At 36.5% G+C, this 24,667-nt stretch overlaps 1 protein-coding gene across 1 annotated transcript in view; it reads right to left on the bottom strand.

Moving 5' to 3' along the window:
* The window catches only part of LOC134494691 (glutamate decarboxylase 1-like), a 53,064-nt gene that overhangs the window by 10,181 nt on the left and 18,216 nt on the right, over positions 1-24,667 (bottom strand). The window contains exons 4-10 of the mRNA XM_063299938.1: positions 14,698-14,832; positions 13,939-14,181; positions 12,674-12,764; positions 8,266-8,378; positions 7,033-7,148; positions 3,544-3,623; positions 2,568-2,622 (exon numbers count right to left, since the gene is read on the bottom strand). Of these exons, the coding sequence (XP_063156008.1) occupies positions 2,568-2,622; positions 3,544-3,623; positions 7,033-7,148; positions 8,266-8,378; positions 12,674-12,764; positions 13,939-14,181; positions 14,698-14,832 (833 nt within the window). The remainder of the gene's footprint in view (positions 1-2,567; positions 2,623-3,543; positions 3,624-7,032; positions 7,149-8,265; positions 8,379-12,673; positions 12,765-13,938; positions 14,182-14,697; positions 14,833-24,667) is intronic.

The raw sequence follows: 24,667 nt of genomic DNA, 5'->3' as shown, positions 1-24,667 counted from the left end.
ACTCTAAATGTGCCCTTTGTCTGAAAAGGTTGCCTATCCATTTTAGTTATATGCTGACAAATTGAACTAGACAGGTATGATCTGGGAATTGGGAAGGGGAAATGCCTTCTTATGACAGTAGGGAATATACATAGCTCAAGGCAAGGTTGGCAAATTCCATTCTTGGAGCGCTCTGAGCTTGATTTTGAGGCTGCAGACACTTCATTAACCTACTATATAACATCATCAGGGCAAAAGTTTTGAAGAAGTGAGATTTGTTGGTTGGCAGAGATTATGTATCCTTCTGTTTTGCCTATTCTTCATGTGCTTAGATGGGGCAGCCCTGTAGGCAGATGTTTTGCCAGTGACTGGGGCCCAGTTGATTCCTAAGGTACTGTTCTTTTCCTATGCTTGCTGCCCTGTAGCTCATTTTTGTTATTAGATTGATGAGAAGATGTCTCTAGTCTATCTAGCTCCTGGTTGATTATTCTGTGAGGGTGGAATGTTGTTGCATGTTGAGCTGATACACTAGTGCTAGGTCTTTGGTTGTGTCTTTTGATAGGTCCGTAGATAGGATTTAAGTCTGTGTCTGTTGATCACTGGTTTTTGCTAACTGCCTGCCAGTTTGCCCTGTGTAGTGGCGTTCGGAGTACTTGAATTTTATTTTGTATATGACTCCTGTTTTGTCTCCCCTTAATATTTGGTCTTTGGGTTTGCTTAATATGCTCTGCAAGAACTTCGTTGGTTTGTTCACCATGATTATTTCAAACACTTTGAGATAGAGAGGAGGGTGATCATTTTTATGGTTTGCAATGTGTGTGTTCTTGTTGGTTGGATTGACACTCACCTTTTGATAAAAACATGTGGCTAGCTAGTGCGTTGAAGATGTCGTATAAGTAGTTTATTTCTCCTTTGTGTAACTCCAATGTGCTGCAGTGTGTTATGGCCCATCTCAACATGCAGTATCTCTGTGTGCTATTTTGTTACGGCTGTTGTAGTTGGAGATTTGGCTGGTGTGGATTGTTTTCTGGCATATTTATGTTTGTAATAGGCTATTGCTTTTTTGGATAATTAGGAAGCCTATAAGGGATAAACAACATTTTTGTTGTTTTCTGTTTCTGTGAATTTGATTTCCATGTAAGCATGGTTGATTATATGTTTTCTAACTGTTATTTTTTTATTATGACAAAGGTGTCATCTATGTAGTAGATTCATGTTGGAAGCTGAGATAGTGGGAGGATTAATTTCTAGATATTGTTTTACTGTTTCTGCTATGAATAGGTCCCTTTGATCAATTCATAGATTTGACTATCAAACTGGAAGTACATGGTGAGGCATAGAGCTATGAGTTCCATAAGTTTGGGTATTTCAATTTTTGTGTGTTCAGTTAGGTTAGGTACATTATCCAGTAGCACTGTGATTATTTCTTTTACTTGTTTTGGGTTGACCTTCTTTATATTATTCGTATGCATTTGCATTAGTTTAGATTGCAGGGTTTAAACTAGATTTAGTTAGATTGCTTTTTCTTATCTCTTTTCTCCTACCTTTAATTTCTTTGCCACTGTTTTTCACTCTTTCTGCATATCGCACAAAATTCTATACCCCAAAATCAGGTATACGTTTCTAAGTAAGTCAGACTTCAAGGCATCTTCAATTAAAATTGCAGTATAATGGCAATTACTGTTCTTTATTACCAAGCTCAAAATCTGTCCTTCACTTTCCAAAATGTTTTCCTCTTCTGCATCACCGTTAGGATGTTTTTGAATTTATTTTCTCTTTATTAAGATATTTATAAACCATCTTTTCTCAAATAGGTATCAGAAACATGAACAGTTAACATAACCAAAATAGACACATAACAATTAAGTGCAAACAAAGCAGTAGGCAGTGAAACAGAATTTGAATAAACGTTTTGAAGACAGGAAAAATATAGTAAAACAGAGTAATCAATTAATGTCAGAAATGTTTTTTTTTTTTTTAACTGGTATCAAAAGCATTGGAGCCAGTTCTACCTCTACAATACTGTGTTTTTGCTTAACATAGAGGCAGCCAAGAATGCTATTTCTATAAACCACCCTCCCTCCCCACCCCCTGCTTTTCTATTACAAATCTTTACAGCCTGCCCAATGCTGGCATTTTCTAATCTAAGAAGAGCCCAAAGGAGGAGTTTCCTTATGATATTTTACCCTGGGGTGTAACTGAAAAGTGAGGAAGTAGAAAATTCTTATGGTCTTTTTTTACCACCATCTCAATAACCTGCTCTTTCCTGGTAATGGATGAGTGAGCTAGAAGCAAAGACAGGAAATGGGGAGCTGTCACTATCTGCTCACTTGTCTGTCTTTTCCCTCTTGGAAAAAAAAAAAGGAAACTACTCCACACATATCTAGATATTCAGTTGAAGTCAAATTGCCACCAGCATGATAATTCAAAGTTATAAACAAGAATTATGTTCCAGAGGAATAGTCACGCGAGTAGCACCTGAAAGAATTCATAGGTTTCTTGGGACATGAGCCTTTGTAAGGAATAGCCTACTTTATCAAATTAATAAAGATGCCATGAAGCATATAGAAACAAACAAACAAACAAACCTGTCTCTTGACTTTGATAATATTTCCCTCCAGTTCAGATGGAATCATTTTCCCCCTGTTAAGATGTTTAAAAAAATGAAATGTGGTGGTTGATAAATACGATGTTCCATAATTTTACACGTACTGTATGTAAAAATTAGGAGCCTTTCTTTTGCAAGCAAAACTGTTCACAGACATGTACTTCTGAACAAATCCCCATAAGGGTCAAGTCCCATCCAATCATTCTCAACATGTACACATGTACACACACACATACACACAAACAAACACACAATCATGTGAAGAGAACAGGATAGAGCCTGTAGGTCTAATTCCTCCATGGTTTTTTTTTTGTTATCTTCAGGATGCATGGTGAACTTCCTCAAGTAGAGCAATACTCTAACTTCACTGATTGAAAACCCATTATGAGGGGGAGGCTACATTAAAAATTATGCAGGAACCTGCACAAGCAGAGGAATCTACCAATATATATATGAATATATGGGAAAATGAAGACCCAATAGAAGTCATAAAGCCAGGGAAATCTCCTTTTCCACTTCCCAGGATTAGGATGTTGAAGGATATCAATTAAGTCCTTATTTTTCTTCCCTCTCAGCAAAATATAATATAATAAAATCTATTTACTGCTTGGAGAGGAAGTAGACATTTGAATTTGCAGTAGGATTTTATTGTTTTAAATTGTAATAATTTTCTTTGTTAAAACATCATTTTATAATTGATTCATTCATTAAATGCACTGGTGTTCTTGATATTCTTATACTGTACATGCTGCCGTTTTTTTCTGTGACAACTGAACTAACTTCAGCAGCTGCATCTTGATGACACCCATGGAGACAGTAGACCCAGTTTTTTAATTTATTATTTATGAGAAATTAATTGATACATTTCACAAGAATTCTTTGATCTCTATCAAAGAACTTTAGAAGAAGTGAGTTGTATATAAAGATATTATGCAGGAGAACTTTGAGAATCTTACCTTTTATCACATTTGATAGCAGTAACATTATCCATCCCAATTCCAACAACTGCTGCTGCCTTTTTTATAGAATAGTGACTCTTAAATATTTTAGAGAAGAAAAACATTAAATAGCAAAAAAAGATCTCACAACATGCAATAGAGAAAAACAATTTCATCATTGCTCTTGTCTTAAACACTGAATTTGAAGCCATTACTGGTCTGCTAACATCAATGGGACTACAGTTCAGCTTTATCCATCCTTATTCTTGTATCTGGGAGTAAATCCAATTTCATCAAATCAGAGAAACCTGGGAGTAGGTTTGTATAAATAAGTCGAGAGTCAAATTAAGGCATAACAGTGATGAAATTAGAGAAGGGAGCAGATGTCTTTCAAAATTCTCAATAAGGTTTGTGGGGTCATCATGGAACTAAATATCTCTGAGGCAGGAAAAAAATTAAAATATTTTTTGAGGATGGATCATACTATTAGCAATGGCCGTACTGCAATTTACTTCTTTTTGGGGTGTTTTGCTGATGGAAGTGCTTCCTCCATCTTTCTTGGCACTGTCAATTTAATATCATTCTGGGGCATTATACAGGAAAATAGCAGCCACCATAAACAATGTGAATCTGTTTCAAGAAAATTCTGCAAAGTTACCTTCTTGGTGTAGGGAGGGTAAAGGAAATAACGAACAAAAGGTGCTAAATTTGATAAACAAAAATAAATAAATAAATAAATAAATAAATAACTTATTTCTATGAAAGCTTAACTCTGAAGTGAAATTACCAATTAAGGTGGGGCTTCTCAAGACTACAGTCAGAATAATATCTCCATAATATGACTGGCTCTTCATAATTCCTCTCTGGACAAGAAAGGACTTGAGATCACCCAAAAGTGGTCCATATAGTTGCTCCTCATAAGGAGACCACAAGACAGCAGTCTCCAGAGAGTTTAGAGCTCTGGGAGACAACGCAATAGACATCATTTTGCTCAAACTGTGGTCAGCACCTTTAAAAAGGACACTGGGTTCGCATACTTCCTTTTCTAATCACTTTTGGAAATTGCTTGTTAACTGCTTTTCAACTATTAGGAACCTTTGGATTGACAAGTTTTACAGCACCAGGTGAGTTTCCTTCAAATTCTAGCAAAAGAAGTTTTAAATTCAAGTTTAAGGACTTTAAAAAATTATTTTGGAATAAACAGAAAAAGGAGGATTAGAACTTTGATTTTGGAAAGTTACAAATGGACTAAGAGTCCAGATGTATTTGAAATAAGATTTTGGAATTAATTATAAGAATCCTTCCCATGGGAAAATGCTTTTGTCTTGAATTCTCTTTAAAAAAAAACATGATAGTATGGGACTTTGAAGGTTGGACACTAGAGGGAACCAGAATGAACTAAAGATTACAAATAAAGGAGAAGAACACTTAAATTTATTTATTTAGTTATCATATTTTTATCACCACCCATCTCCCCCACATGGGGGACCCTGGGCAGTTCACAGTAAAAACAATTTAAAATTCAATAAAATTATAAATAATACCAATATTTTAATAAATATAAAATACAATAAAATCCAAATAAGGGCAGATCGAATTCAGCCCATAAAGGGATAAGGCTGGTCCCTGCAGGGTTGGGGAACTAACCAGCCCCAAGAATGGCTCTTCCTCTCCCCACTCCAAGCATGGTGACAAAACCAGGTTTTCAGCTGTTTTCTTAAGTCCAGGAGAGAGGGGGCTAACTGCATTTCCAGGGGAAGGATATTCCAAAGGGCAGGAGCTGCTGCAGAGAAGGCCTGCCTCCTGGGAAGTCCAAATTTGACTTACTAATACAGAATGGAGCAAAATATTTTAACAGTGGACATACTGAAAGATATTTTTGAACAATGGACCCAAAGGTTAATTTTAAGGGTGTCTGTCTCTATAGATAGACTGTTGTAGAAGAGGAACAAGTTTTACCTGACAAGATTGAGACTGATCTGAAAGTGGATTTAAAAATGACAGGCTACAAGAATGATATGGAAAAAGATGCTACACTGGACATACAAGTGAAACCGGCTAATGTCTTAGGGACATACAAATAACAAACCAAAATAGTGACCTGGATAACTTTCCTATATTGGATTTACAAAAGAGGCTTGTTAAAGTTTTGAAGAATTTTCTGAGAAGGGACAAAGAAAAAATAAAAATAAATCAAGTTCTAGGACATTATTTGAAGGTACTAAAGATCAAGATGGTTAAAAGGAAGGAATATAAAGTTGGTTTATTTGATCAAGGTTAAAATAGATGTTGTTGTCTCTAGTAACCCTTAATGGACTTTTGCTAATCAGGACTGAATGATGAGGCTTTAGGGATTTGTTTATAGATAAGAGATGGGATATGGGAAGAAGAGATCATTTGCTGTATTTTAAGAGAAGTTGACAAGTTACTAAAATTGTTTATACTTGTGGTGATGAAGGGGGAAATAATTTCTTTATATATATCTTTTCTTTTTCTCTACTATATTCTTACCTTTTCTATTTTTTCTTTTTCTTTCTTTTTCTTCACTTTTTTCCTTTTTTCTTTGTAGTCTGTTTTAGTTTTTATCTTTTTAATTGTAATTTTTAATAAAAAGTACTATAAAAATAGATATGAATGTTCTGTAGCTCATAGAGCTCTCCAGTTATGATGGCCATTGTGAATTTTGGGACTATTCATATTCCCAAACTTATATATTTTATAATTAATAACCATACATCTAGAATGCCAATATACTAGAATAACAATACATCTAGAATAACAATGCAACTAGAGCCAGGGGCCAAGTTGGATAGAGCTGCATTAGGTTGATACAAAATCATATTGTGATAGCAACATGGAGCAGGGATGACTGCAACAATAATAACAGTTCATAGGCTGAAAGATTCATTTACTAGCTACGAGTCGCTGACTTTGTTCTGGGTCTTGCACAATGCCTCTAGTGGCTGTCATGACAGAAATAATTTACAATGCAGTGAAACCATAAACTAACATTATTGCTATGAAGGCAAAAATTCCTCATTTCTACAACTAACAATGAATTATAGGTCAAAAATTCCTTCTCCTCCCTTCTGACAAGGTAACTTCCTTCATAGTAAGAAATCAATTGCTAAAATTAGGGAGAATGGAACTGAGAGTTGGTGAATGTCAGCCCTTTGAGGTAGGTAAAGTCAGGAAACAAGATTCAATAGGAGTCTTGAAATGTACTTTAATATGTTTGGGCATTGTAATACAATCTTGAAAGCCTGTTAAAGCCCTTCTCTACTTCACCTTAGAGTTAATACATTCAAAGTGGACTTATTTTAAGTTTCTTTCTCATGCTTTCTACTTTTCCAGGGCTCAGATATCTTTTCTGCTATGGCTTTATTTACATTCTTCTGACGTTCCATCACAGTGAGTTCATTCAACAATCATGTATTATTAAGATAATTGCAGTCTGCCACAGTCAAATAACTTTATACAGACTTGATTGCACACGTAAATACTCACATGTTCAGAAACAAACAATATGATCTCTGGAAGGGCTGCCATGCCTTTGGTTTTAATCTCAGGGTAACGTCTATAGCGGGCAACTAAAACACTGTAGAGGTTTGATATGCTTCCCCCTGGAAAACAATTAGATTTTATTACCATTTGAATAGCTGAGTGTCATTGAGAATTAATGCTTCATCTCACCATTTCAAGCGAAACAGACAAATTTCAGATACCAAATGCAGATTAGTTTAAATTATTCCATGTAGTGAATATGGATAATCCACACAGGTAATCCTTTGAATTCCAATTTTCTAGAAGCAGTTTACTTCCATTCAGGACATTTTTCAATGCTAAAGCAAGTCTATGTAGCCATAGCAAGCCCATGAAAAGCTTGCTATGTAAGGTCAGCTACCATGATTACGTTCTTATTCACTTACTTAGTGTTAAAAATGGTGTTGCGATGATCCCAACATGCTAAATTCCACAACCCTCAATTGACATAACATTGTTTACATCTTCATCGATCAGTGAATATTGTTATCATCTCTCATCCACTGGTGATTTGTAACATTGTTGTAAAGCTTTGGGTACCACAGAAATAGTTGGGAATAGAGTGTAGAATAGGATGACTGGCGATGACTTTTTCTTTGAAAGTTCCGATTACAACCCAGCCAATGCAATAAGTCTGACATTTGTGTATTCATTTTAAGGAACAGAGAAAGCACTGAATGCAGCCTAAGGTTGAGATTGCTATCACCAAACCTGTGGTAGCTTAGATAATGAGGGACCAGGACTTTGCTGAATGAAAATCCCTCACCTTCCCTCCCTCTACTGAAATCATGCCCCACAACCCTCCCACAATTTTTCTTCTTTTTGTTGTCTATTCATTCAGTCACTTCCAACTCTTCATGACTTCATGGACCAGCCCATGCCAGAGCTTCCTGTCAGTCATCGCCGGCAATTGCTCCCTCTCGTCTTCTGAGTAGGAAGATGGCACCCTTTTCCACATAGAAAGAGGAAGACAAAGATAGCTCTTCTACCACCACAGGGTGGATGTAGAGGCCTTGCAGGACAGATGGTTGCCTGCAAGTCAAAGGTTCCTTAATCTGCCTTACAGTGACTTTGCATGTTTGTGTGTATGCAGGAAGAAAGAGGAAGATAAATTATCTTTATGTTAATATTTAAAATGTAAGTAGATTAAATTGGTTCCATAATCTGAATAGCACTTAATATTTTTAATCTATTTACCTGGAGAAAATATACCATCTGACTCTGTTTCTTCCCATCCAATAATTTCTTGCATTTTCTTCAGTAGGATCTCCTCCATTATGATGAACACTGGTGCTATTTCATATGTAAACCTAATACATATTTTAACGTAAGCAACATACCACAGTCAGAAAACTTAGACACAGAAGCAGAAATACATCCACATTGCTTGACAAAGATAAAAGCAAGACAGCAGTGCAGATTTCTATGGAGAAAAGATCTATTCACAGAATCTGGTACCTATACATGCAGATAAAGCTATAGAAACATATATAGACTGATGTGTGCATGCATTTCTATTACAAGGCTCATCTAGGAACTGACTGAATATAGCATTGGATATGCCATTGGGCAAGTACTTATGACTACTTATGTGCAGCTAAACTTAGCAGAACCATTCAACGTTTCTAGATTCATTCCTACTTTTCTCAAGTACCTTCCTTATTATCCATTTACCATCTTGAAACTGATTACCAAGCATGCTTCAGGATGATCTGAAATATTAAGGGAACTGTATCCAGCCATTACTGAATTATTAATCATCATAATATATTATTTTTCTCATGTTATTTTAAATAGTATTATAATCTAGTAATAGATCAACCTTTCTGGTTGATATTACACTTGAATGCAAATGTTTAGAGCCTGCAAATGAGATTTTAAAGACAACGATGAGTATGTGTGACCCTTTGATGGTATGTAGACACTGGTTGTAATTAGATAATTTAGACTAGTTTATACTTAATTGTTTCGGGGTGTCCCCTTCTTTAGATGGCCACTCAATAAATAGAAAAGGATACTGGGAATAAATTTACTTATATAAAGTACAGTTGTATCTTTTCCTTCACTTATAAAGGAAAATTTTTATTTACACAGTGATATGACTTGCCCAGAACCATCCTCCCTTCATGGTTAAACAGGATTTGGAATTGGAAAAGCTCATGTTCATGCCCCAGATTTTATATTTTATCCTAGACAAGCTGGCAAAGACAGTTACATCTGAGTGAAATGGTTTGAGTTGTTCATCTGATATATGCTGTATATGAGATTTGAGGTGACTTGTTGATCTACTGGTATTTCAGCTGTCCTTGAGATTTCATCTGTTTAGGTAAATAACCAAACAGAAACTCAGCAGAAGTACTATTTCTATGTATATACACATTAAGTTATGCATGGTTTCATCTTACACAAAATCTGTAGTGTTCTTGAAAAACATTCAGGTAAATTTATAATAGAGGCAAGATTTAGGACTGAGAACAATGTTCTGCTATTGTAAGAATCATCTATCTGTCTTCTGAAGTATGGCTTTGTAGCTTGGCATAGATAGCTTTGTCACCATCCTCAAATGATAATGGTATTTTACTTACTGGCCACTAAACAAAGATGGCTGCAAAAAGCATTTGTAAAGTCAGTCTTCTTTAACTAACCTGGTCCCTAACCTGGTCCTATCAACCCCATCATCCCCTACTGGCATAGTCACAGATCACTGGTGGTGGCGGCGTGGGGAGGGGGGATGTGAGCTACAACCCCAACATAACTGAAAAGCTCAGAAATTAGGCTTTGAGGCTTAATCCAACAGAATTTCCTTTTTTTTTTAAGATCAAAGTGCCCTGTTAATCATGCTACATTTTGTCTGCCTGACTTGTCCTCTCTCACATTCATAGTTTTATGGTTCCACCTTTTAAAAGTTTTTAGTCACAGTTCTGATTATCACCATTTTACAATTATTATACTTAACATTTTAATGATTTTTTAAACCAATACTATTCTACTTTGGGATGCCTTGGACATACTATAAAAAAGGATTGAATGAACAACCCTTACAGAGTTACAGACAGATTCAATAAATAGCAACAGCATTTATCAACTATTGAAGTGTTTCCTATTTTCATCCCCAATAGTAAATGCCATTGTATCCCATGTAAGGCCAGAGTGCAGAGCGCAAGGCCTGAAAGATACATGCTGGACTACCAAAAATATGTTCCATTAATAAAGTTCTGAAATGTTGTGGTGCTCCATAAAATGCAGACAGTTTTAGTAGGGGTGAGGACATGAGACAGTGGCATCTCTAGTACCATTTTTAAAAACCAGTTTTATTATGAGCCCATTTAAATACTTTGAAATGGAAAAGTGGAATACAAATATCTGAAGTGAATGAGTGAATGACTTGAAAACGAATATACCATAACCATTTTTCAGTGTTCTTCTAACTGGCAGACTAGAATCAACAATCAACTCCAGATTTTGGCAGGATAGTCACGTAAACCTAGCCACACCAATCGGCAGCCATTCTCTCTGTTTACCAGGTGGGTACCAGATACATGTGATACAAAAGCCTTGTCATAGACCCATAAAAATAAGTACTGTTATCAAGGAAAACATGGTAGCTATTCTCTTTCATGTTTTGCACTTGTTATAGCATTCCCATTACCTCTGCCTCTATATTTTGTAGCCTTTCTGTTATGTTGACTGAATAGCTCTATATTATAGTGCGTTTTTCGATTTTTGTCTGAGCCATTCTAACACGCTTTTAATAAAAAAATCAATGTAAGGAGATATTAAGAAAGGCAACTTGTGTCCTAGAATCACCTTCTTTCTACCACATTAGGACAACAGAACTTTATTTCTATTTCATGCTGCTTCATATATGCTTTATACCATATGAAGTCACTTGCTAAGATGGACAGTCATACAAACTGAATAAATCAATAAATAAAAGTTGCTCTTGCCTATTTTAACTTTTCTATATTGAAATTTAAATTTCCAGGAGGATGTCCTTGCAAGAAAAGAAACTGTAAGAAACTTCCTAATAGCAAATGTATATAAAATATGAACTATAAAACAAATTGCTTTCATATCCATATTAAATAAGATGGGTTGGAGCTATATTTGTATATTGCATGGCTAGATTTTAGGTTCCTGGTCACCTAGGAGTTTAAGGGTGTTATTGTATATATCAATTTTAAATATCAAAGATGCTGCACATAAATCAGAGTGTTTGACAATGAAGAAGGGCCTTTTTGAAAGTTTTTGAAGAGTTGAAGTGATGTCATCTTGCACCACAAATGGCTCTCTTTGTTCCATTCAAATTATTAGATACTTAGCCCAGAAGAGGAAAATGATGAAATTTGTTGACATTTTGTATAATTTGCCATGACCATTAATTCTGTTTGTATCTGAAGTTATCAACAACCTTCACACTGACTCCTGTGAACTGACTTTTTCCAACATATTTTCTTTTTCACATTTGTTACACAATGGTCATCTTGTTAAAATTTTACCATGGAGACGAATTCTGATGCTCAGAATGTCACATATGTGACTGAAGTATGAGCAAAAATATTTAGATTTATCTTTGTTGAACAGAAGCACTACCCTTTTCTATATACAGTCAGCACTAAAAATTACCAAATCATTTGATTTTGTTTCTCTTGAATGAAGAAAAATTGGTGGAGAGATTATTATTAATGAGACTACAAAAATGTCAACATTCATAGGATTTTTCCTCTGGATGAACAGGAAAAAGAACTTTTTCAAGAACTACCCAATGTCAACATTACTACTTCTTATAAGTAGCTTTTATTGGTACTTATTACCTATTGCACATGATCCAACCAACTATTAGACACAATGCATCAAGCATTCATCATTTAAAATTTCAATCAGACTTTTGTTAATACATTTGGGCAAACTCAGGATTTACTAAGCTCTCCAAGTCCTAAGTGTTTAGTGGACCATGTCATTCATGCTTCTTATCCCAAAAAAGGGAAATAGTCTTTGGGGAGTGGTAATTTGCAGACCTCTCTAAACTATAGTCCAACTCCAGATGTGGATTCATGTGAAGCGTGGTTAATAACATGTGCAGTTTAATCCTAAACAGAAACTTTTTTTTTTCAGTAGAAAAATATGGCTTTTCACAGAACAGTATACATACTCTTCCAATACATTGCAAGTGCTTATTTATTTGGTTTACATGCTTCCCAGCTGGTAAAAGTACTTTGTTCTATATAAACACATAAAAATCAAGAACCAAATAAAAATGGAGACAGTGAGGCTGACCATGTAAAAGCCAGGTATAAAACAAAGAAAAGTAACACATTAAAATATTAAATGGCTGTTGGAATGTCTTGTCTTGGTACTTAAAACATTGTGTGTGTGTGTGTGTGTGTGTGTGTTCATGTGCTTGTGTGCATGGGCACACATATAGAAAAGATTCCACTGCAGGTGGTGGCCCTTGGAGAAGAACCTTTGTACACAATCTTAGCAACTGGACTTGAGCAATAGGACAAAAATTCTTTTCATTCTTAAAGAGCAATTTAATATTCTGTTGAAATACATTATTTAATCTCACATTAATCACATATAAAACTGAGATTACAGTACATACATGTTTGTATTTGCAGTAGCTGTCAGCCATTCTCCAGCAAGTCCTATAATGTCAAGGCCACTGGAGAGTTGGTTGAAATAACGAGGATGTCCTTAAAAATACAAATGTTAGAAATACATCACTTTAACACACACTTACTATTGCAATAAAGCATCTGCAGGCAGTTGGAGGATAGTGTAAAATAGCATTTTGCCTGTATGTCTGTGTGTCAAGTATGTAAAAGGAGTTCATATTTTTATGGAAATATAATATCCATCAAAACATTCAAGGCACAGCGCTGAACTAAGAGTGACAGTCTAAAATCTGCATTACAAAAGACATTTCTGAGATGCATCCAAAAGAGAATACTGCCAAAAATTATATAGTACATGAAAGCTTACACTGAGATTCATAATTTAAAAGTCTGCATCAGAAAAGCTTATGTCATAAAATCTAGCATCAGGGGACCGTGTTCAGCTCTGGGAAGTGCCATCCTCCCTATTGCGGCTTCACTCTCCACATTTTCCACTCCCTGCTCTCTTTCTCTTCCACTGCAGCACTTGAACCTCTTAATAAGTTTGCTTGTCTGCATTTCCTCATCCTGCTTCCTCTCAAAAGTTCTGTGTGTTTTTGTTGCAAATGAAAATAAACGAGACTCTGTTGCAGATATAAATTTCAAATCTATTATCTAATAGGCCAACTTTTCCATGCAGGCAACAGCCTCCTGGATTACAGCTATAGCTGCTGAAGCTGCCACTAGTCACTCAGCCAAGCTAAGTGTGGAACCTGCACATGGTCCAAACACAGCAGATGCATGTTTCTTTCCACCAGACTCAGAAAGCAACAGGTGACATGAAAAAGTCACATTTGAGGGAGATTGATGTGCCCCTCCTCCCCCTCTTTAAGTCAAGGGGGAAGGACTGTAATTCTGAATAAACCTGTGTGTGCAAAGTTTTTGCAATATGTGCAGGACAGAAGGGAATATACACACTCTCTTCTCTACCATGCAAACAGGTAAGTGTAGAAACTAGTCCTGTGCCTACCCTGAAGTGGAAGTTTGGAAAAAAACATTAGTTTATTATGTGAATAAACACAGTGATATACAAAAGAACCTAAGACAAGAATTTTAATTCTTGTTTTGCACAAGACTAAGCTGGCAAGCAAGAGACAAAGGCAAGATCCTTCTTACTGCTAGTGGAAGTTTCATTTAGATGATGAACAGACATTGGAACAAATGGGGCATTGTTTAAAACAGTGCTGCAAATCCACATTGTGCCATTAGTTACCTGTTTTAACACCATATTTCAAGGTATCCCTACAGTCCACTAGAATTTGTTCCAGAGGCTCTGGATGATCAGAGAGTTCCACACTGAAGCCTTCTAGCCCTTCCAGAAGCTGATGGGGGTGGTGGAAATCAAGTACTTTGCTCTTTCCATCATAGGCCTTTTTGATATAACTCAAGAGAATACGCACCACTTCATGAAGAAACCGTTGGGTACATTCCTCGCCATTCCAAGCTGGCAACAAATCTAAGGAAACAACCCCCAATAAAATAACATTTTGTGAAAACTAGAATTTAGGAGGAATGTAATGGCAGAAATGCCTTTTTATTGAATTGCCACACAACTGGAGAATTCCTTCATAATTGTACCTCCCCAACTGAATAGGAAAACAAAGTTCTCCACTGATATCCCTCCTAGTGCTTTCATTTGTTTCCTTTCTTTATAAAAATATAATCCACGTTTCCAAGTACAAACGTTCCCGATAGAAGTCCTCCCAAAAAGACCTGTTAAATGTAAAGTGTTTAGCCATTTCCTTAGAGTCACGTGCCAACAGATCCGATAAACAGACAATTCTACTGAGTGGAATCAGAGAATGACACCACACAGAGATTAAGAAAGTGAATAAAATAGGGAAGCAAAACTTTACTCATTTTAGAAAAGACCAAAGCCATCTGAAATTTTCCTATACATGCCCACATGTATCCTTTCAAACACATGAATTTTAATTGAAAAATATATTTTCAAATAAAATGTTAATATTACCTGACTCATATATGCTTGAAAAATTTGTTACAAAACTCTGAAATGTAGATTTCTTTTCTCTTTCCTCACATTCTCCATGGCAAGTAGAAATATGTTTGGATCTCTGTTGGTGATGTTCTGAATGGGCTGGTTCATCTGAGAAGGTAGCATAAGAATAATCATCTTTTTAAAAGTAATTATGCCAATGTTTGGGTAGCTGGTAGAAGATCTCAGATGATTAATCATCTGGCCTAAAAGTTGTGGTAACTGCCCTAAAAGGTAGCCTGAAACAGGAATACTATATGAGAAAATTTTAGGAGCAGAAACAAGGTAACTAATGTATTTTTCTTCTTGCCCTCACATTTTTGTCTGGTTTGCTACATAGTGTTATAGGATTGCTAGCTTTGATTATTTTATAATGATCAGTTTTTCAATTGAGAGCCAGTTTGATCTAATAGTTAAGGCTCCAGGCTAGAAACCAGGAGACTGAGAGTTCTAGTCCTGCCTTAGGCATGAAAGCCGGCTGGGTGACTCTGGACCAGTCACTTTCTCTCAGCCCTCAATGTCAGACTTGGGCGACAAGCTGGTCGGTCAATTCCTGTCACAACCAACAGATCAACGTTCAGTTCATCTGAAAAAAGCAGACCCTGCTCATGCAGGAAAAATGCTAGAAATTAAAAAAAAAACACCAGTTTTTCTGGTGTTTGAGCATGTCATGTCCTTCTCATCTCCAGCCTTTTATTTTCTTTCTTTGGCTTATGATTTCAACTATTATTTTTTTTTCTGTCTTCAGCCATAAATGTGATTGGTAGATTTGCACATGCTGTATGCATGATCTTCAGCTCCCTTACAAGATTAGGTTCATGGGCAGAGATAGCAGAGCTAGGCATGCTGGCCCTACTTTTTTCCTGCCCAGCCTCATTACTATCCACATCTTGATTTGAGAAGTCTCCAGCTACCAGCTGCCATGCATACATAGGCCCTCTACAGAGTTCTGTGTCATATGGGAAACATGCAGTCTATTGGAGTGGGTGGCCACAATAACTTTAATGTAAATAAATAAATGGTGCACAACAGGGCCAGGTTCCCTGTACAACTCAGGTGAAGTGAATACCCCAGTAGAGCTATTGTCTTTATTTCTGGTTTCTTTGTACTCTGATTCTTTTTCTCCTATCTTATTTCTGTAGGTTCAAAGTAGGCCCATAAACTGATCAGTTCCTGGAATATAAGTTATGTATATGTGGTTTTATTGTTTTTAAAAGTTATTTCCTTGAACATAAACTTGTAGGTAACTTACATACAATTTCTTGTACGTAAACCTATGTGCACCTTACGGGTTCCCTAAATAATATTTTATTTGTTGGTGTCTATGACTTCCAGTCTGATCAGAATTCAGCCATCTGAGGTAACTACTAAAGGAAATTATAATCATTTAATTAAACACCATTAACTGATGTGAAGGATTTCACATCTCATGAAACTATAGTCACATTTACAATTTCCAAACAAATGTAGTCATTTTTAAGGTGCCCCATTCTTCATAACACCTTGGCTTAACGCATAGCTATACTAAAAACCAGAAAAATAATTAGGGTTTCATCATGTATTTCTGCAAATCTGCCCTTCCCCCTCCATCTGCATAGGTGAAAGAGATTTAATCTTCTTCTCTTTGGCCTGATATTACTGAAAATAATAACTATTCATGGCACAGCTACAGGACATAGAAAATGCACCTTGTTTCTTTAATTTGACAGGACATTGGTAAGGTGGATGGTATTTGATTTGATTCTTTCACAGCCTGTAACTGAATTTCAGCTTAAGAAACAACCGATGTGATTTTGGAGGGCCCCTTTCTCTAATAGTTTCAGCAGGTGTATATAATGCCTAGGGCCATTCTGAAGGAAATAAACCTTGGTAAAGTGAGAGATACGGAATATTCTGCCCACCTTTACTGTTATTTGATAGTGCTTTGTTCTGAAACAATATTTACTTTTTAAACAATATTTTAAGAAAACATATGCAGTTTGTCTGCAGACATTTAATATGTTCATTTAATTTATGACACGGGATATCTTACTTAACATGCACAAAGGAAGAACAACTTAAGTAACAAGTTTCCCAACCATAGGAACAGTCTTATGAAGATTTCATCTCATTTATGCTTTTGTGCAGTAGATTGCGACCTCTGCCAATCTGTCCATGCTCAGATGGAATTTTAATTTCATTAAAAGCAAACAGAAAAAAAAGGAGAACAAATCCTTATAAAGTGGGGGTGAAGTGTAAACCCCACAGTATGAGCACACAGATTAAAGTGATGTCACCAGGCAAGCACCAAGTTGCATAAACTTGCTTTGGAATAGCTCTTTTTTAAAAAAAAAAAATGGGTTTATGGCATTCAGACAAAAGACTGAACTTGTATTCTATGCTTTCCCTTGTTCTATGCCTCCACCTTTTCTCTTCTGTGTTTAAAATAAAAGGACCAAGACCCAGTTAACTACTTTCATTCACCAAATTGCATGATCAAATCTACCAACAGCAAAACACAATGCCTTCTTTAGAAAGTGTGAGGGTTTTTTTCTGTGGGAAAAATGGTGAGGCACACAAGCAAGACAAAGGCCAGTCCTACCTTAGTACTTTGACATCCAAGCCTATTATTTTAAAACGTTCCCACTTCCTTCTCCTTCTCCATTCCACACGAAACAGACTTGCAGTTTTAAAGGCCTAGCAAATCCTCCTCACTCATTTGTGTGCGACCTATTGCTTTGCCTCTAACCCCACCTCATTTAACTTTGTCCCTTTGCCCCTGCCTTCCCATGCCCTGCTAGGGACTTCTTGAACGCTTCTTGCAGGTTTTCAAGTGATGCCTATACAGCAGAAACTTTGCTCTCCATGCTAGACAACACTCACACCAAACCTCCTTCACTATTTTCCTTCCAAAGTAATGCACTCACAACGATCCATACTTCCTGTTTGGCCCAGCATGACCTATCCACCATTTTCAGAGAGCAGGAATGCATGATCTGATCCTTCACCCTACTCCAGGATGCAGCGAATACAACTTCTGCCCATGTTTTCTTACTTCACCTCAGAACTAGTGTTTTCCACTTTCTGGCAGAAGAAGGGATGACAACTAGTTTGTCTGCTACATTTCACTGAGTTGTAAACAATGGGCTAGTATGTGCTGTTGAAGGAATATACTTCATCTCCCTTGTTGCTACACTGCACAGCCATTTTATTTTGGGCTGCAGAACTAAATGCCCTGCTCAGAAGGAATCTCCCCAGGGTTTCATACACCGTTGACTTCCCTGAAAAGGACAAGTTAACATAACCAGCTACATCTTTAATTGATATGATGAAAGGTATGGCAGGAATATAGCCTCTTATTTATACTTGGTTAAAATAGCCTTTGGATTTTATTGCTTACAGTTTTTCAAAAAGGTAACGTTGCTAACAAAGTTAAAACAACAAAATGCACGCATAGAACCAGCTTTAAAATTCAAATTCTTGCATTTTCCCAGGTTTGGCTCCATAAACTTTCCTGCAGGGACTGCTGTTGTAGGGCTCCACTAGCATACAGGTAGTCCTTGCTTGACGACCACAATTGGGACCAGAATTATGGTTGCTAAGCAAAACAGTCATTAAGTGAATCCAACCCGATTTTACAACCTTTTTTATGGCAGTTGTTAAGTGAAAGACCACAGGCATTAAGTGAACCATGTGCTCGTTAAGCGAATCATGTGGTTCCCCATTGATTTTGCTTGTCAGAAGCCAGCTGAAAAGGTAAACAATGGTGATCGTGTGACCATGTGACCATGGGATGCTATGATGGTCATAAATATGAACCAGTTACCAAACGCCCAAATAGTGATCACATGACCAAGGTGACACTGCGATGGTTGTAAGTGTGTGTTCCAGCCATAAGTCAATTTTTTCAGCACCGCTGGAAGTCTGAACTGTCACTAAATTAATGGTTGTTAGGCGAGGACTACCTGTAGCCATATGGTATTGTCTTCTGGTTTTTCTTCCTTTACTTCCTAGTCTAGGTTACAGTCTGGGGTGGTATGTCATCTGAGTACCAACCTGATCTAGCTCTGATTAGCTTTTCTATACTGGCTAATGTTGGCTAAGTCTACCACCTGCTGAGATGCTCTGTCATTAGCTGTTGCTCTCTCTCTTCATCATTCCCTCTTTTGTTCCCTCTGCCTCCTTTGAGCAACAATAATACCCAGGATTATACTCAGGATGTGTATCAAAAAAATTTATGGGATAATAAATTAATTAGTCCTGAAGGTGCCACAATAGTCTTTTTGTTCTTACCACAACAGTTTAATATAGCTACCCCACTGAAAAGTATTTGTGACATTGTGGTGGGTCATAGTAATAGAAGTTTTCCACTGCGGATTTTGAAATATTTGTATTGTGTTGTTTTTAGAATTAATTCAGCAGAACACAGCACAAGGGGATATCAAAAGCACACATAAAAAGTCTGATATCTACAGTATATTGCTTCATTTGATTTTTGCTGAAATGTTCTTTATGGAAAGTGAAGAATAACACTTAAAATTTATTTAATAGATTTTTCTCCCCCCTGCCAAAAAAATCTTGCCTTGAAAGATAATTCCAAGGAATTACCTGAATGTAACTTCCTGCACTTCCTACAGAAGTTTACATTGTAAGTGTCAATCTCTAAGTACGTTTTATGGATTTTTAACACATATGGCAGTTTGACTTTGTCATTGAAACTATGCTGTATTTAAAACACAAATTTGTTCTTTGCCCATAATCTTGTTTTAAAATAGCTACAATTCAATTGGAAGGAGTTAATTTTCTCACTTTCACAAAATAAAAGTGAAGCAATTACATTGATATAATCCCTATGGCTGATTCTTTTTAAAAATGAGCCAAAAACTTTCTAAGAGATGTGGGTGAGATAAATAAAAGGTGCTAAAAACTGTCCATGAATGATTAAATCTTTGCTACTAGTTGACTTTACTATATATAGCCTTCCCATGCTCTCTTCTATTTTTAGCACATTCAAATGCACTGGATGTTCTGTGGACTATACCAAATATTGTGGACAGCCTACATGTAGTCCTGTGTCTTAATCAATTTACTTTCTTTTATTCTTTTTTGAAAGAGGAGAAGGAAGAAGAAGAAGAGGAAGAAGCAAAAAGGTGAATTGGAAGAAAAAAAACAACCAGAGATAGTTACAATACAGAAGCTGGTGATCTCTAGAGTTTTTGTAAAATTTCATATTTTAACTCAGGGCAAATGTTCCACAAAGACTTTCTTTTTACAGAGACAGTATAGTTAATATTTAAAGTGCTTGAGCTTGACAGAGGGGACCTGGTTTTATATCTTGACTTAATCATCAAGCTTACTACTGTAGGTTGCCTTATAACTCATTATCTCATAATTTGCGCTACCTTTCAGGATTCTTGTGAAAATCAAGTATTAGTAAGCTCTTTGAAGAAGATAAGGTCTGACAGAAAGTTTGAAAGTTTCAGATCAGATCAGCCTCAAATGGGACAGAATTCTGCAGCTGTAGAACTGTGTTCAGATGCCAAGAGAACATTTGTGCTCTTTATGTTACTGCCAATTAATCTAGATTACTCCAATTATTCCACATAAAGCAGAATAGAGTATCTCTGGTAGGTCACAGAACTTTCCTGGAGGGGAAAAAGTACAAGGATTCTGTTATAGTCTCACACTCAAAATGGTGGGCATTCCAAACACGTTTCCCACAGTTTTGATTTGGTTTCCCTGAAATACATTGTGAAGGATATGCTGCTTTTAGACCAATGTTTGTCAACCTTGGCAACTTTCAGATGTGTGGACTTCAGGTCCCAGAATTCCCCAGCCAGCTGGCTGGGGAATTCTGGGACCTGAAGTCCACACATCTGAAAGTTGCCAAGGTTGACAAACACTGTTTTAGACTGATGGAAAGCTCCAAAGCCTCACACAAGCATTTTTTCCACAGTTTCATCTTGTCTGAGTATCTCCCAACTACAAGAAGATGCTCCTATTGGCCATATCCTTCACAGATCAAATTAGCACATACATTAGAGAGAAGAAAAGCCATCTTGTTGCAGAAGAGTCCAGGAGGACAAAGCTAGCTCAATAACAAGGAAATTTATCTTGTCATTTTGCCAAAGACATCAAAGGATTTCATTTACTTCCTTCTTGTGTTATTTACAGAATCACAGGTTTGGAAAACACTGCAGGTGCTCACACACTTCAAAAACTGAGCTTTTTGCTTTTTCCATTGTTATATAAACCAGTGACCTTACTACTAAGCTGCAACATCTTATCGCAGTGGCTAGGTCCACACTTCTATACTAAAACCAAATTTACCATATTATGACCTTCCATAAAGTGTGAACCAAGCAAACCACCTTGGATGAAACTATTTAAGGATCTACAGAGTATTCTTAGTTCCCTGAATTGTACCTAGCCGCAGAACTTATTTTTATAGACATGGACTTCCTGCATTAGAGAGCCAGGTTGGTGTAGTGCAATGTTTCTCAACCTCAGCCATTTTAAGATGTGTGGACTTCAGTTCCCAGAATTCCCCAGCCAGCTATGTCCACACCTTGCCAAGGCTGAGAACACCCGTGTAGTGGTTAAGGCACCAGGCTAGAAACCAGGAGACCTGGAGTTCTACAGTAGTCTTGCCTTAGGCACAAAGTCAGCTGAGGCACTCTCTCTCAGCCCTAGGAAGCAGGCAAGGGCAAGCCATTTCGAAAATCTTGCCAAGAAAATTGCAGGGACTTGTCCAGGCAGTCGCCAGGTATCAACACTGACTTGAAAGGGGATGGGGGGGAGAGACATCCTTTCTCCATTACTTCTAGGAGGACATCAGTTTCTTACTAGCTTACATCTGCACTACCTTGTTGCAACCATGAATCCACTGGCAAAGGAAAACCACAAATGGTTGCTTGGAAAAGTGTGTTTATCATCTGAGAAACAAAAACAGATTACTGTTTTCTTTTTTAATAAAAAGCACACGTGCAACATTCAGAATTAAGCGGATGAAAAAGTCATGTACCCAATGAAGTTTAGTTCCATAATGAGATTCTAAATATACTCATGCTTCGAAAAGGTTTCTTTGGGTTATTTTAAAAATTAATCATAAACTTATGTTTGCAGTTCCAACCCCCAGGAAAAGAAAAGAAAAAAGGTTTTAAAGGTTTCATTATTTCTTTTCCAGCACACTTTTTTTTTTCATAAAAACCACAAATGAATTACATGAATCATTTTGAGAAGCCCACAGAAATACAAGGCTTTATGTGCAAGAACTTTTTCCTGTTTTTCTTTTCTCCCCTCCTTGCAGCTGTTTTCCCCATAGAGATCCTCTGACTGGCATCAACACACTTTTGAAAGAGGTCTGTCTTCCCCCATTCCCAAGATCCAGATGAGCTGCAGGGCAATCCTAAAGTTGTTTTCTCTTTTTGGAACTTTTAAATAGCTAGTCTTTTTCGGAAGGGGGGAGATGATTAGACAATGATACCTATAGACTTACTTGTTGTGTGGGTAATCATCTGGAAATCCATCTGTTTGCCTCTGAATAATCATGCACCACTGAGTAATATCCACAGCAGTAAAAAGAAAAGAAAACGAAAAGAAAAATTTGTAGCAATCAAATTGAATGTGTGTATTCACAAAAGTACGTCCTGTTGAACTTATTTATTTTATTGTGGAGCGCATAGTTTTATATTTCTAGACTGCTGAGTGCTTCTGGGCGTTCCAATACTTGATAGGAAGATGGGTGGAGACAAAAGTTTCTGACTTAATTTATGAGAGACCTTTTTTTCCCCCTTTAAACAGACAGTGTTGCTTTTATAACTATAGCCATTCGTTCTCTCTTGTTCACCAAACTGAACAAGAACTGATAGGAAAAAAAAAAAAGCATAGTGCTGATATGACTTGACAGATTGCTCTTCTTTTTCCCTATCTTCCTGGAATGAACTTTATCACAAAAAGAGGCTTGCATGAAAAGAGGCTTTTAAAAAGAATGTACTATTGGCTGAATCAGAAAAAAAGGCTGTTCAATGAAAATATCTTGCAAATCTCCAGGGCATATACAAAGCAGGATATATCCAGTGATAGAAAGGACATTCCATGTTTGCAGTTTGGAAAGGGCATCTCTTTGTGCTTCAAGATATAGCTGATGGGAAACAAACTCATGTTCAAAGAATAGGAAAATACCTATGGAACCTACTCTGACATTGTGCACAATGGTTTCACTATAGGTGAAATATATTTACATCTTCTTCCTTGGGGTAGAATGAAATAATGTTATGCCAATATCTGCCTTGCAGTTTCTCAAAACCTTTCTTCCCCTTCCAGAGACCGCTGCTTTTCTACCACATCCTCAGGGTGCTTGAGATTTTGGAGGTAGGAAGTTTACTGTATTGGTGGAGATAAGAGTGAAACAGTTCCTGTAATTTTCTGATCCATCTCTTTCCATCACTCAGAAGTTTCTCTGGCTGTCCCCACTTCTAAGTTTGAAAATGCTTAACAATGCCTTCCCTTGGAATCTAATTAAGGCACCAGAAGTATAAATGCAATACCATACCATACCATTTGTTGTTTATTCGTTCAGTCGCTTCTGACTCTTCATGACTTCATGGACCAGCCCACACCAGAGCTTCCTGTCAGTTGTCACCACCCCCAGCTCTCCCAAGGTCAAATCCGTCACCTCTAGAATGCCATCCATCCATCTTGTCCTTGGTCAGCCCCTCTTCCTTTTGCCTTCCACTCTCCCTAGCATCAGCACCTTCTCCAGGGTGTCCTGTCTTCTCATTATGTGGCCAAAGTATTTCAGTTTTGCCTTTAATACCATTCCCTCTAGTGAGCAGTCTGGCTTTATTTCCTGGAGTATGGACTGGTTTGATCTTCTTGCAGTCCAAGGCACTCTCAGAATTTTCCTCCAACACCACAGTTCAAAAGCATCTATCTTCCTTCCCATACCATACAATATATTATATTGATTAGTTGTCTGATCATATTAAAAAATATATAAAAACCATACAGAAAAAACAATAGGACAGATTCATCATAAATCGTCACCCCTGAAGACAACCCCAATCTGTTCTAGCTAGTTTATCCACTTCATTTTTTAAAGTAATTTTATTAAATATTACAATTAAAAAGATAAAAACTAATGCCAGCTAAGAAAAAGAAAAAGAAAAAATAAAAAGTACAGAAAAAAATAGAAAAAATAGAAAAGAAAAAAATGATATAATAAATAAAATAAAATAAATATATAAAGACATGACTTCTCTCTACATCACAACAGGTATAAACAATTTAGTAACTTACCACCTTTTTCTTAAAATACAACAAATTATCTCTTCTTCCCATATCACATCTCTTATTTATAGACAAATCCTTAAAACCTCATCATTCAGTCCTGATCAGCAAAAGTCCATTAAGGCTTACCAGAGATGACAACATATCTATTTTAACTGTGATCAAATAAACCAACATTAAATTCCTTCCTTTTACTTTTAACAATCTTGATCTTTAATCCCTTGAAATAATGTCCTAGAATTTGATTACTTTTCATTTTTAATTTGTCCCTTCTCACAAAATTATTCAAAACTTTAACAAGTCTCTTTTGTAAATCCAATATAAAGAAGTTATCCAGGTCAGTCTTTGTTATTTGTATATCCCTTTTAATTATTAAGACATCAGCTGGTTTCACTTGTATATCCAGCGTAGCATCTTTTTCCATATCATTCTTGTAGCCTGTCATTTTTAAATCCACTTTCAAATCAGTCTCAGTCTATCCTCTTCAGTATGGTCTTTGATATAAAAATCGCATTCTTGCTAGTAATATGCACGTTTGTTCCCTGAAAGAAGTAAGACAGTTTTTCCTCGGTGTCCCAATATTTTTTAGTTTTTAAGTAAGTATCTAAGTAAACAGCCCCTTCCAATATAGTGTGCAATCAAAAAGGATATGTGTGATGTCTTCAATAGCTGGTAT

Source organism: Candoia aspera, chromosome 3 (genome assembly GCF_035149785.1).
Source record: "Candoia aspera isolate rCanAsp1 chromosome 3, rCanAsp1.hap2, whole genome shotgun sequence".
Classification (NCBI taxonomy): Eukaryota; Metazoa; Chordata; class Lepidosauria; order Squamata; family Boidae; genus Candoia; species Candoia aspera.
Note: the sequence above shows the minus strand (reverse complement) of the source record. Positions and strands in the feature narration are given on the sequence as shown.